At 39.6% G+C, this 13,794-nt stretch overlaps 1 protein-coding gene across 3 annotated transcripts in view; it reads right to left on the bottom strand.

Annotated features, from left to right (window-relative positions):
* The window catches only part of LOC137191730 (F-actin-uncapping protein LRRC16A-like), a 76,244-nt gene that overhangs the window by 6,914 nt on the left and 55,536 nt on the right, over positions 1 to 13,794 (bottom strand). For all 3 annotated transcript variants that reach the window (XM_067602075.1, XM_067602074.1, XM_067602073.1), the window contains exons 21-34: positions 10,004 to 10,176; positions 9,396 to 9,464; positions 7,288 to 7,381; positions 6,993 to 7,091; positions 6,381 to 6,509; positions 6,083 to 6,214; positions 5,660 to 5,835; positions 5,415 to 5,502; positions 5,036 to 5,176; positions 3,567 to 3,633; positions 3,121 to 3,347; positions 2,834 to 2,943; positions 2,358 to 2,627; positions 2,051 to 2,261 (exon numbers count right to left, since the gene is read on the bottom strand). In XM_067602075.1, the coding sequence (XP_067458176.1) occupies positions 2,051 to 2,261; positions 2,358 to 2,627; positions 2,834 to 2,943; positions 3,121 to 3,347; positions 3,567 to 3,633; positions 5,036 to 5,176; positions 5,415 to 5,502; positions 5,660 to 5,835; positions 6,083 to 6,214; positions 6,381 to 6,509; positions 6,993 to 7,091; positions 7,288 to 7,381; positions 9,396 to 9,464; positions 10,004 to 10,176 (1,986 nt within the window). The remainder of the gene's footprint in view (positions 1 to 2,050; positions 2,262 to 2,357; positions 2,628 to 2,833; positions 2,944 to 3,120; positions 3,348 to 3,566; positions 3,634 to 5,035; positions 5,177 to 5,414; positions 5,503 to 5,659; positions 5,836 to 6,082; positions 6,215 to 6,380; positions 6,510 to 6,992; positions 7,092 to 7,287; positions 7,382 to 9,395; positions 9,465 to 10,003; positions 10,177 to 13,794) is intronic.

Genomic DNA, 13,794 nt, shown 5'->3' on the forward strand with positions numbered 1-13,794 from the left:
GATTTTAGAGGTGTGGGGTTTGATTCTGCATTTTAACAGAAGGGGGCGCTTTTGTATTAGAAAATGTTGTGGGTACAGCTTGCACACCCAAGCTCTGTATTACTGATGACCTGCATCCTGAGTAGCTCTCTCCATTTTACCTGCACACACAGAAACACACATACATGCACATGTACACACAAACACACACACATACACAGTTGGATGCCAGCCAGAACAAGCAGATGGCTCGAGAAGCTTTAGTGCCACTGATACCGTACAAGGTCAGAAAAAAACCTGCCACAAGCCCTGTAAACCTCTTACTGCACACACACACACACACACACACAGAAAGTTTGCAGTGCAGTGACTTAGAGACCAATTATACATCGAGTGAACACACACACCCAGGTGCCAAGACCAACTCACATTTTAAAGATACACGTTATCTCGCTTAAATGCTTTCCCTCGAATCACACTATGATTAATTTCAAATTGTAAACGCTCTTTCTATTGTTTTATGCTTTTTAGGAAATAAACAATTAAAAGTGGAAAAGGAGAGAGTAAAGAAGATGTGCGAACTGAGAACACATTTGGAATTTAGGAATTTAAAGTAGGTGAAATCCCAAGACATTTATGTCATATTTATTTATGAAATTTGCATATCAGTCTTCTTTCTTATTTTCATTCAGTCCATTTGCTGTTCATGTTTCCATCTTTCCCACTCCCTCCTCCTCCTTTCACTGCATTGTCTGGTTGAGAAGAGTTTTTTTTTTTTTTTTTTTTTTTTAAATCAGCATGTTGCCAGGTGCTATGACTAGCCTGAAGATACACACACTCTGCTTCATACAAACACACTCTCTGCCATGTGGGCACGCTGCAGATGCCTCTCATTTTGCATGTCCTCCCAGCTGGAATTCAGTTAGTGGAATGTTGAACAAAACAGCTGTGACAAGTGGAAACTGACCACCTATAGCTCTTTGTCACCACAACAATATTGAATGTGTCTTTATTTGAATAGGATCTCTCAGTATCTCACCACTTATCTCAGTAATGTTGTACGACTACTGAGGAAACTTTATTTTGTAATGAATCTTTGCGTTGTCTTGGGAAATCTGTCACATGGTTTTTGACATCAATTAATAGAAATATGTTGAAAAAGAAAATTTCTGTTTTTGATGTGGAAAAATCTTTTGTTGGATTTAAGAATAGATTTTAAGATGAGATTGTCTTGATTATTATTTTATTGCTTGAATGTGGCTTACATAATGGAGTTAATATCTTCCTTTTATTAAAGCGTCCTTCTTCCAAAGTCTCAGATATACAGATGGAAATCTCGTTGTGCCATCATGAGCACTGGGAAAATCCTGGTGGGCCGGCTGCTATGTGGGCCGCTTGAGCAGCCCATTATATAAAAACAAGAGTGAGAGAGATACGTTGTTGGCCCAGCAGCAGCAGCAAGTCTTTGTTTTTCTGTCCCAGTCTGACCCTGGGTACCACTGAACTTTGCAAACTCTTGCCTAAAATGCAATTACTGAGTTTAAGACCGTTTATTATCTCAATTTTAACATATTACAATAATCATTTTCTATTTTATTGTATTTTACTATTGTCACATTCTTTTTCGGTCTTCTTTTGTGGCATGTTTACTGTATTTATTTTTGCTTTGTTTTTTCATATGAAAACAAGGGTCTTACCAATAAAACAATCTCAGCTCAAGATCCTCTTCTTGCTAGTTCTGGAGCTTTTGACCAAATCACATAGTCCTCATCAGCAGATTGAGTTTGCTCAGTTGCCATTCCATCATTGCCATCAAATTGCAGATGTTAAAACTTCCCATGATTTTGATAACATTGAGGCCTTTTCGTCCATATTGACCTAAAAGTTGATGTAAAATGGTCAAAAGCTACAAAAGAAGGTAGTAAGTGGACCGGCAGTCTGCATTATTATCTTGTCTTTCCCCTGAGGGTTCAAATCTTTTTGGCACATGTTGCCTTCTGCCATCTCTCTTCCTTTCTTTGCCTGCTTTCCTGTGACCCCAGTGTTTTCTGCTCAAACCACATCACCTCACCTTATACGCTCTCCTCTCCTGCTTGGCCTTCATCTCTGCCAGGAGGCCGCTGCCCATCATCTGCACACCTGGGTACCGCCTGCCGCCCTGGGGACTGCCCCTGCCGTCTGAAGCCTCCCATGGCTCGTCTATGGAGTCCGGCGTCCTCACCTCCTCCGACCGATCTGAGCTGCTGCTGTAGTCTGCAGGCTGCGAGCGACTAGAGGCATCTCTGCAGAGGAGATAGCAATGATTGATGGGTAATTTTACCGTTTTAAATCTGAAGGCACGTAAGAAAAAGAACAGCACAAAGCTTGTTCAGTTATACCTGGACTTCAGCTCAGGTGCTGGGCTCTTTACTGCCACCTTTGGTGAGGAGGGCTCCTCAGGGATGGTGGAAGGTGGCGCTGAGCCTATAGAGGCTGAGGATGTACCCGAGGATGGATTGGACACCTGGTTTTTCTCTGACTTATCTGATTTGTCCGATTTATCAGATTTGTCAGATTTGTCAGATTTAGAAGAACGTTTGATGAGGTTGAGGAATCCTCCTTTACTCTTCTTCTTCTCTCCATCCTGAGACTCTGAACTCTTCAGACGTCTGAGAGGAGAAACAGACAGATAAATGTTCAGAAGGACAAAGACTTAAAATGTTTATGAAACCTGAGTGATAAATACAAGATTGAAATTGTTTTCTTTTCACACCATTAAATATTATGTATTATTATAATTACATGTATTTCAACACCAGAGCCCACTTTAATATGTCTCCACTGGAAAAATCATCAAATACAGTATAGTCCTTACTTGGAATCCATCTTGGTGACTTTTTTGGAGAAGAATTCATCCACGCCTTCATCCACCCTTCCCATGAGGCCGTTCTGCTCTCCATCCTGAGATGGAGCACTGTTGATTTGCTGAAAGAAGAAGTTGAAGAATCTGACACCATGTTTGTAAAAAAACAAAAGTGTAAATCTTCTGTTTGAATTGTATCTTGCAAGTTAATTTAAGTGTGCCTGTTTAGGGGCTACTAATGTCTTTGGCTAGCCATACTGAACTTTAAACAATGTGTTTTTCTGCTAAGCTTTACTTACAGGTACTTTGCTGGACTGTGTTTTCTTGTTCCTCCGAGGTCTTAGTTTAGTGAAGTGCTGCAGCTTTTTTTCCTCCTCAGATGGCAGCTCCACCATCACACCTGGCAGGCGTTTCTCCAGTTTTGGCCATGCCTGAGATGGAGTAGGTGGAGTTTGAGATGAAGCTGGTGTGTCCTCCACATGAACAGGCACGTTTTCCAGGGCTTTGTCCAGGTCAAACTCCATCTCTGTTGGTTGGGCGGTCATTAAAATGTTTGTAACTGGATACTGTATATGTTGAATGTTTAGGTGTATTCTCACCTTTCAATAAATATTAAGGAATTACTTGAAAAACCAAATACAGAATAATTAAGCATGCCACCTTAACCCATTTAGTAAATCTCTTATAGTACAAAGTGGTAGTACTAAAACAGCTTAATGTCATACAAAATGTGATAATCTCTTACCAAAGGCACGAGACACTGGCCGCAGCATTCTGCTGTGGATGCTTTTCCTCTTGGATTTTGGAGTCATCTGAAAGAGAAGCAGATAATCAGATCAAATTTGTGCTTTAAGTTTGATAATCCATGTTTGTTCTTGTGTGTGTGTGTGTGTGTGTGTGCACAAACAGAAAGAAAATATCCTGAGTGAACAGGACTGCACATATTATTGTCGGCAAAACCAAACATCAGTTTATTTTATCAAGATATAATTATTAACAAATCTGTAGAGGTTATTATTGATATCCCTATCACATACAGTATATATATTTATTGTAATGCGTATATATAAAAGATACATTTTCAGAGGTTTCAGGAAGGATGGCATTAAGATCATATGTCCACATTCAAACTTCATGAGTAAGATGTATAAACAGCCAAGATGGCAGTATTAACTAGAATAACGGACCTCTTGATCTAATTCTTACGTTCTTAAGTTAAAAATTCCAAGTTCCTAAAATGTAAAGTGAGAGAAATAGGAAAGCTGTTTGGGTTATAAAGAGACATACACATATTTCTACTGTCTTCATACTGCACATTGGTGACAGTAGCAACCTAACACATGTTGCATATTTATTTGTCCACATTTACAAGGTGGTGATGACAGACATTGAGTGCATTGATGAGAGGAGCAGTGGAATGTGGCTGGATGCATAAAGAAAAATGTAACTTTTCAGTCATCAGCATTCAACAGTGTAAAATATAATTCAGAGAGTGGGTAAGGATATGATAGATAATATATATGCCCTACTATACTCATACTGTAGTTTTTCTACCATTGGGATCAAATACCCAAATACAGGAGGCTATTTTTTACTGTAGAAAACATTACAGAGGACAGTATAGCAGGCAGCTACAGTGAGACAGACAAGGGGAAGAACAGTAAGACAAAAAGAAAGTAGACAGAAAGGAGAGTGTGGAAGGACAGTCCAGAATTACTTACACTGGTGCAGCACAGAGTCTCCATGGAGCAAAGGTGGAAAGAGAAGGAGGAAGAGAGGAAAAGAAGATAGAGAAGAGAAAGAAAGACAACACACAGTAAGGCCTGATGAAGGCAAAAAGAGGAAAAATGAGGGAGACAGCCATGATCCCGAAAAGCACCTTTTATGTAAAACACGATAATGGTAGATAGAACACAGAGGGATCGAAGATGAAAAGAGGGAACAGCACATCTATTTAGTAAGAGACCAGAGGAACAGAGAGGGACACAGACATAAGAACATGCAGCTTCCTGCTGACTGCAGCCTTATTTTACAACACAATTCACTTTAATCTGAATCCTGCCAGATTAAAAAACACATGAGGACCAGTTTATGAATCAAAATCTTCACAAATAAGAATACTACAAAGTCTAAACCTTCCCCAATCGACTTTCCAAGTATGCAGCACACACTCTCACAAACTTATCCCTTAACCATCTCAGTCCTCAAACCTACCATGCATGTCTCCAGATCTTCCAGCCTCTCAGCCTCCAGGATCTCAGTTGATGCCCTTTTAGGAATCTTCTCCTCTGGAACGTCCAGATCCACCGACTCCTGCTGCACCAAGGGGCGACCTCGCCGCACCAGATGGTCTGCCTGAGAGAGGAGAGGAAACAGAGCAGAGGTGATGTGGAGAGGAGGGATGAAGTAACATGGGGTGAGAATAATGGAGATTTAAAAGGAAGAGGTTAAGAGTGGAAGACAAGAGGGACACAGAGATAAACTCTAAACTGTGATCCTAAATCAACATAATGCTTTGCTTTCTGTGAGTCATTGTGAATGAACCACTGTAAGAACTGAGTCAGTTTAAAGCTCTGATTGATTGCAGTCTTACCAGTGTGTGTTGTGAAGTGGAAAGAGCTTCCAAAATCTCATCGACAATGCGATCGGACAGGAAGGACGCTAGACTCAGCTTCACCTCACTGACACGCAGAGAGGAAGACAATTAGGGTCAGAGGGTGACATAAGACTTTGAGAGGAGATACAAGATAAGTACAAAGAGATCCAAACATAACCACAGAGATATCTCAGTTACATGTACAGCCCTCATCCTCACCACAAACACACACACACACACACCTGATCTTGTTGATAATATCAACGCCAGACTGCTCCAGGAGGGTTTTAGTGACAAAGCTCTTGGGTACGACCATTTTGGCTGAGCTGGCTTTCACCAGATCTGAGCGTAGATTACTCCTCTTCATCACATGGGGACACAGAGACTCTGCTGCATCCATCATGGACTCCAACAGTGTCTGGAAGGAGTGAAGAAAAGGGTGTAGGTGGATATGCAAGTGTGTGCAGACTAATAATCCACCAACAATTACAGTACATTTTTTCTTCTATTCATTAAAAACAAACCATGAAAACTACAAATATATATGATGATATGATATGTTCCACATCTGCAGTAAAAACTACATTCCAAGTCTTTGCTGGCTACAATTCATAGTTTAAGAAAGCATCTTTCTATCATCTCTTTATTAAAAGTGATAACCCTACCTGCAGTTGTTGGTCCATGACAGTAGTCACCTCCCCAGCCATAGACTCCAGTTTCTCCTGAATTGGTCCCACTGAGGAGCTGTTCACCTCCTCTCTGGAAGCAGATCCTAGGTGGTAGAGGTTAGGGAGCAGCTGGGAAGACACAGAGAGGAGGACAGGGAGAAAGGAGAGTGAAGGAGAGAAAACAAGAGCATATAAAGATGTCTTTTCATATGTTTTTGTTTTTTAAATAAGATTTAAAAAGTGCTAGAAAACAAATCTTCAAATGTGCTCTTTCATAAAACATGTATCTCCTTACCGTTTTAGAATTCCTAGCATCTTTGATGAGGCTTTCTGCTGATCTGACGTCTTCCACAATGGCATCTGTCTCTGAGTTCCTCAGAGAGTTCAGGTGGTCCTGCACCTTCACACAAATCCTGTCAATCATCTAGAAAACAAAGAACAAGAAGACATAAAAATCTGTATGTGAGATGTCAAAGGCTTAGTGTGTTTTTATGACAAAAGTTAGCATCACTGGACACACAGATACTCTTGGGTTCATTATGTTGTATTAATTTAATACCTATATATATAGAAAATATTACATCCAACAACAACTAGTAGCTACTTTCACCTCACTTCTATTTGTGTGACACTGTGGAGGTAGACCAACTGATTTAACACTAATTTCTACATAACTATATTTATTAAATACACTGGTCAAAGAAAATTAGCTTTGTCTACACATGATGTTGATGAAATTCGACAGAAATACCAAAGTGGGGAGAGAGTGCAATGAGCTTTAAAAAAATATTTCTTTCTAGGTATTAAATGGCACTTCAACAATTGTAGCTTAGTTGTGGTCAAAGATTACAGTGCATATGAAGTCTGTAATAATTGTGTTTGTGTGTGTCTCAGTTTGTTTACACACCTGCTGTGTAGTTGTGGTTACAATGCCTTGTTGAAGCCGATAGGCCTGTTCCTGTAGGTATTTCCTGGTTTCGTGGTTCCTGTACAGATAATTTTCAATCTGTGGAGGAAACACAAAGATGATGTCATGATAATAAACCAAAGGGAAAGTGATGTATAACTTTGTTAGTCAATTTATTCAATTGGATTCTCCCTGAAGTTTTAACCACCATTAGTTTCCAGCCTTTTATACAATATGAAAACCTAGTACCACTTTTGCGAGACAGATGGAGGCCTGATGGGAATTGTTAGCATACCTTTAGCAAGGCGTCCTCTGTTTTCTCAGGGCTGGCCTTCAGAGCCTGGGAGGCATCAATGATGGGGATGGGCATGAAACGAATAGTGAAGTTCCTAACAGACACACAGCCAGAGGATATTATTCAGCACTTAGTTCACATTATAGAGGGAGGGGGAAAATACACAGACGTGGGTGTAGAGATGTGCAGAAATAGAGGCAAATACTCTATTTGTATAAACATGAAGGAAAATGATGCATTTGAATACACACATATGGCATAATACAATACAATGCACTGTTCAGGGTTTGTAATTTTACTCATTGTAATATGAAAACATATAGTGAAATGCATCCATTTGTGGTGTTTCTTGATATATTCATTTATAATTTAAGATGTCAATATCTGTCTCTCTATTTAATTTCAAGGATAATTTTCCATTATGCGTATTGAACCATGACATAAACAGTAAATATGTGCTCAAGTGAATACTTAGCATAATCTGAAATTTCAAAAGATGAAGAGCGGATGAAGCATGTGGAATTCTTAATATCTGAGCGTGATTAAAATCAGATTTAAAGATTTAAATTAGGGGGATTTCCAGGAAATGTAGCTAAATGAACCCTTGATTGCTGTGTGTGTCTGAGAGAGAGAGACAGAGAGAGAGAGAGAGAGAGAGAGAGAGAGAGAGAGAGAGAGAGAGAGAGAGAGAGAGAGAGAGATAGAGTGTGTGTGTGAGTGTGTGTGTGTGCATTTGTGGTAACAAGGTTGAGATAGCACTAGATGTGGCTTGGCACCTCAGCTGCTCTCATACTGGTCCATTACAGAACCATGAATTGGCACCATTAGAGAGGTTATTGATCATGAAATAGGGGTCACCACATAGCATTAATATTCATATCATGATGGCGGAAAGGAGGGGATGGAAGGAGACGGGATTAATAGAAAAAGAAAAATAGAGAGAAAAGCAGATAAAATAAAATAGAGGGCATTTGGTGGCAAAGGAAAAGCAAGAGAGGCAAATAAAGTGAAAATAGAAATATGCGGCATTTTATATGAACCCTTTTCTCTACTGATCCAATTGCAAGCACATGGAACAAACTCAGAGTTCGATGCTGCCACATCATATTTGTGCTGTCCTTATCATATATGCTTTTATTTACACTACCAAGCTTTAAATGTATGTCCTTGAAATGTACAGTATGTCTGTAATGGTTGAAAACCATTCATACTATAGCTTGAGATGTTGGTGAATATAGCAGACTTTGAAAAATATACACTGTCTATATTCACTTGAAAATGTCGACTTGCACATATTATTTAGCAGTGCTGAAAGTCTGGGGAAACCTTTGAGGAATATAATGTCAAGCATTATGAAAGATTTTATGACAAAATAGAACACAAGAGACATGAGGAAATTGACTGAAGGGCAGAAAAATATACACAGGCACACAGAGCTGTACTGCTGAACAGAATAGAGAACAGGAGCCAGAAGAAAATGAAAACTGTCATTTCAATAATGCAATACAGAGACTCAGAGAGGAAATGGGGAAATGTGCTGCCGGGAGAATATGATAAACAGAGAGAAAAGATGGGAGAGGAGAGAGACGTGGATGTACAGATGTGTCCCAGAAGCAAATTTAGTTAGATGCACATGTCATCTCACATGTGTAGAAAATTGAACATTCAAATCCACAGACAAAAGCAACTGTCGCCAAAAACCTGATTTATTCTCTCTCAATTTTGTCTCTCTTAATCTGTTCTCTCACTTTTCCTTCCTCAGCATCTCTTCTTCTGCTGTTGTGTCTTTGTTGTTGTATTCTGTTTGTCACTTTCTTGCTTGTCTGGATTCCTTTCTCTCATCCCCTCTCCCACTCTTCCTGTCTAAACACACCTCCAGGTTTCCTCCCGCTCAGCACAAAGCAAAGTGACATCCAGGCTGCAACACCTAACCACACATCCATCCCCTCAGCAGTTTTCATGTAGCACAATGTATGTATACCGTTAGAATAAAGGTACAAAAGTGCACTGTTACAATCACAGGATTTCAACATTTAGAGCTGTAATACATCAGCATGGTCTCATATCAATGTATGAATTTGTACACATATTCAGATAAAGCTACTTACTTCTCTAGAGCAGCTGCTACGTCCTGTAGACCCTGAGGGCTGGTGTTGTTCTTATCCCAGATCACAGTCCTGCACAGAGAAGCACACACTGTGCTATATAACAATTGTTTTTTAACAGAAAGGTGCAGTTACAGAAGATAATTTAATTTCTTACAATGTAATTGCACGTAGGTTCAAATGGCGTTAATCTTAAGCTACATGTTGGGAAGCTTTGTGACCACACAATATCAGGCAACTTAAATATATGTGACTGCACCATAACTGTAATTCTGGTCTGTTATTATTTTTGTCTATGTGTATTTTACTTAATTTTATCTAATTTTTCCCCTATTTTAGTTGCATTTATGTAGCTTTATTGTGTTTTTAAATGTTGTTAAAATGCATTTCTTCACCTTTTGTAAAGCACTTTGATTTGCCTCTGTGTCTGAAGGGTGCTGTACTAATAAAGCTGCCTTACATGCTGGAACTACTTATAGTCTTAGGATCTACTGTGCAGTAGCAAGTCAACTTGTTAATAGTGGCGTCATAAATGAATCAAAATCCAGGGCTACAAAGGGGGCCAGTAGGATAAGTAGACCTTAGCCTGTGACCCCTGAGCATTTACTCACCTGAGTTTGGAGTTGATCTGCAGCGCCTTGGCCAGCATCTTTGCTCCCATGTCCCCCATAGCATTACCGCTGATGTCAAGTCTGGTGAGAGAGGAGTTGCTGCCGAGCGCGTTCAGAACGATGGTCAGATCACTCTTAAGTCTGGAGTCTGCTAGAGACAGAGAGGTGAGGGGCTGGGGAGGGAAGGATTGAGGGAGAAGAAAGTGTACATGTAGGGTGGGAGGAGGAGAAAAGCGAAAGGTGTTGAAAGAGAAAGAAAAACATTATCATATATAAATATATTATTACCCCATACAAGAAATAAAAGGGTAAAATACAATCTTATGACTGACTGTTCTATCTAGTGTGTCTCTGGCAGTGTTATTGGAAAGTTGGACAGTCTTTAGTTTTATCTGCCACCTGCAGACTATATAATACAGGCAGAACTGATGAGCTGCCTTCCAGTTGTGTGTGTGTATTCAGCTTTGGCACCACCAGTGAGCATTTGAAAGGGTCTTTTTGGCCCTTGTTGTAAATCACTGCCAACTTTAACAAAAGCTATTGTAATTTATGTCATTCAGAGCATTAATATTCCTTTTGGCAGCTTGTTTTCCTGTCAAAGTGTCCTTGAATTTATTCACTGTCTATGGACATTTGGTTCCCTTGTGTCTTCTTTTTTATTTATTTTAATGCTGACTCTGTTTGTTCTCTTTTCCCACCCTGTGATCTTTGGCACTTCCCTTGAGAAAGTGTACAGTTGCCCATGACAGTCAGACCTCACAGCAACTCTGACACCATTAGAAAAGTCTCTACAGCTTCTTAAAATCCCTGTAAACTACAACAACATTACATTCATAAGCTGCAAGGATTCACTTGCTGACTACAATAAGTAGTTAACTAAGCCATTGTCATTACCTGGTTTATAGAAGCTTTCCTACAGTAAAAATCTGAATTTTCAAAATGGATTGTCCTAACTCTATCTTTCACAAATATACCAGTAATTATAAAAAAAAAATTCCCGGAGGGGCTGGTGTCTCAAAAGGGCAAACTTCAATTAAACATTTATCTGAGGTTTATCAGAGGATTAAGTGGACTGTAAGAATATTTTAGGCAAATTGCAAGAGACCGCTCTAAAATGTCAGAGATATTATCATCCACAGCTCACGAGGCAAAATAAAACATTCAGCACTGGATCAAGTGGATTTCCTTATGATGAGAGAGCGATACGAGGTTTTACAAATCTCCAGCAGAGCCCGTCTGTTCACCAGTGTTGAGCTGCTGCTGACATGCGTGTCATCTACACAGCTGGAGACTTCTGATCTGCCTTCAATAACTGTCTTCACTGTCTGACATACATGTTTCCTTTTTGTGTTAGCTTTTTGTAGGCATTACAGCGATTAGACACTTCATGCTCAGTAAAAATTAGAAATCACTCTAAGAAAATAATAACTGTGTAGCATTTTTAACAGCACAGAATACATTATTCTGAATAGGAGCCTCTCATCTCAACATAGATTAAAACAGTGTGGAGGTACGGTATATGTGGTGCTCTGTGATTACACATGGATGCAAATGCACACAGCAATGCAAGAAACACTGTGTTAGCCCAGTGGTTTTATAGCTCAGCAACTGATGAAAAAGAAAAAAAAAAACAAGTCAAGAGATTAAACCCAGTGATCATCTGTTTATCTGTGTAGGTTTTGTGCGTGACATAAACAGAGGAGGGGAAACAAAGTAATGAATTTTATGTGAATTGTGATAGTAACAAGTATTTCCCTCTTCGTTTAAGCTTTTGTTTTTGAAGGGGGGTGATAAAGAGCTGTATTTTATAAATAGATTATTTTGGGCAGCAATGCATGTGTGGTGGTGAGTGCGTGTGTGTGGTGATGAGCAATAATATCAACATGGTTATAAAGGCAGAAAATTACTTTTTTATGTCTTGTCTGAGGATGCAGAGAGAATTATTTACTGCCTGCATGTGCTCCTGTGGGCCACGGAGCAGACATTAAACATGCAAATTTAAATAGATACAAGTTTATGCACCAGTAGCCACAGTAGCTAATTATGTCTTCAGTGCTGTAAAGAAGGAACAAGATCCCTATCACTGGGTTCCTGCACTGTTTCTTACACCTACACAAGAATTAAAAACTCTGCCTAAAAATATCAGAAAAGCAGAAGCAGCGCGCCTATAACATCTGGATCTAGCAATAAATGTAGAGGAAAGGAAGTTCACAGTGACAACATCTGTATGATGAGCCAACAAAAATACAACTCCCATCCTTCCTTATGGCTGAAGCAACTGACTCTCAGCAGTTCATATTCTCAGCCTTTATTATCACTAAAACTATGAAATCATTACTCAGGATACACATACGTATCTTGTTTAATAAAAAGGAGAAAATGAGAAATTGTAATCCAAGACACAGAAATAAAAGTGACCTTATACCAGAGACAAATTAACCTATTTAATATCCATCCATTAAATGATGAATTGTGTTTAATGTTGTAACGGATCTAAGTTATCCTTCAGTGTGTCTTCAGCAATGTAACATCATATCTCTCCACTACATTCTTCAATACCACTGCAGAGAGTCTTTCTTAAACACAATGATTTTATCATTACCATAATTCAGGAAAATAGAGGTTGTACAATTATTCTTTATTGTTTTTACTTTCACACCTCTCTTGTCATCTTCTCCAATCTTGTACAGAGGAATTTGAGGTTGTTTATAGATATCACAGTGATATCAGCTTTCTCCTGGAAAGAAAATCACGTATGCATATTTTCCAAAATGTTCAACTATTCCTTTAATGGAGCAGATGATGCCTTTTCACCACTGAAACACATAATACAGTTTGCGTATCTGTTTATCTTCTGGCAGCCAGGAGACATCGCGGGTCTAACAGCCTGAACTCAGGCCAGGACACGGAAACACAGCAGGGTAAATGTGCTGCCTGGAGCTGTGTCTCCCACTTTGTGTGTGAGTGTGTGTTTATGTGTGTTTTTACAGGCTATGCATGACGGCAGAAGAAAAGATGAGCTGTTGAATAGAATTTGCAACTTGTTATCTCCACAGGCCTTTTTTTTATCGGTGTTTGCACGTCAGCTCAGGTTACACATTTCTTTCTCTCTAACTGACACACACTGTGAGACATGCACGTAAACACACGCACACCCAAAACACACACACACTTTACCTTAGATATTTTTTTCATGGGCCCCTTGTCTAAACAATCCCTGAACTCTTTCTTTTAACAAAACCAACAAACCCTTCAGAGATTACCTCTATTGTTTATGTTACAAAACTCTCCTTTCTACCTTATTTTTTTTCCTCTTCCTCTCTATCCACCATCAAAACATAATTTGGCCTAACACCTTCAACCTCCTGCTATCTCTTTCTCAGTATCCATTCATTAAGTTCCTCCATCCCTTCCTTCTTTCTTTGTATTCTAGCATCCGTCTGCACAGCCAGATAACCAGCTCATATCCCTACGCCATCGTCTCATACACATAATGAAACACACACACACACACACACACACACACACACACACGCACACACACACACACGCACTACAAGCACCAAGAGACCAATCCAGCACAAAGCAGTTCAATAGGACTATCAATCTAGCACATCCAGCACTGTGGGAGACAAAGAAGGACAGGCATCGGGGCTGTGTTACGGCTTCCATGATGGAGAGAGAGATAAAACGAGTTAGATGGATTGAGGGGAGGAGGAAGGAAGGGAGATAGCTACAAGCAGAAGAAGCTGTCTTCATTTCATTGCAGGTTTTCTTTCATAATCTGCCAT

Source organism: Thunnus thynnus, chromosome 10 (genome assembly GCF_963924715.1).
Source record: "Thunnus thynnus chromosome 10, fThuThy2.1, whole genome shotgun sequence".
Taxonomy (NCBI): domain Eukaryota; kingdom Metazoa; phylum Chordata; class Actinopteri; order Scombriformes; family Scombridae; genus Thunnus; species Thunnus thynnus.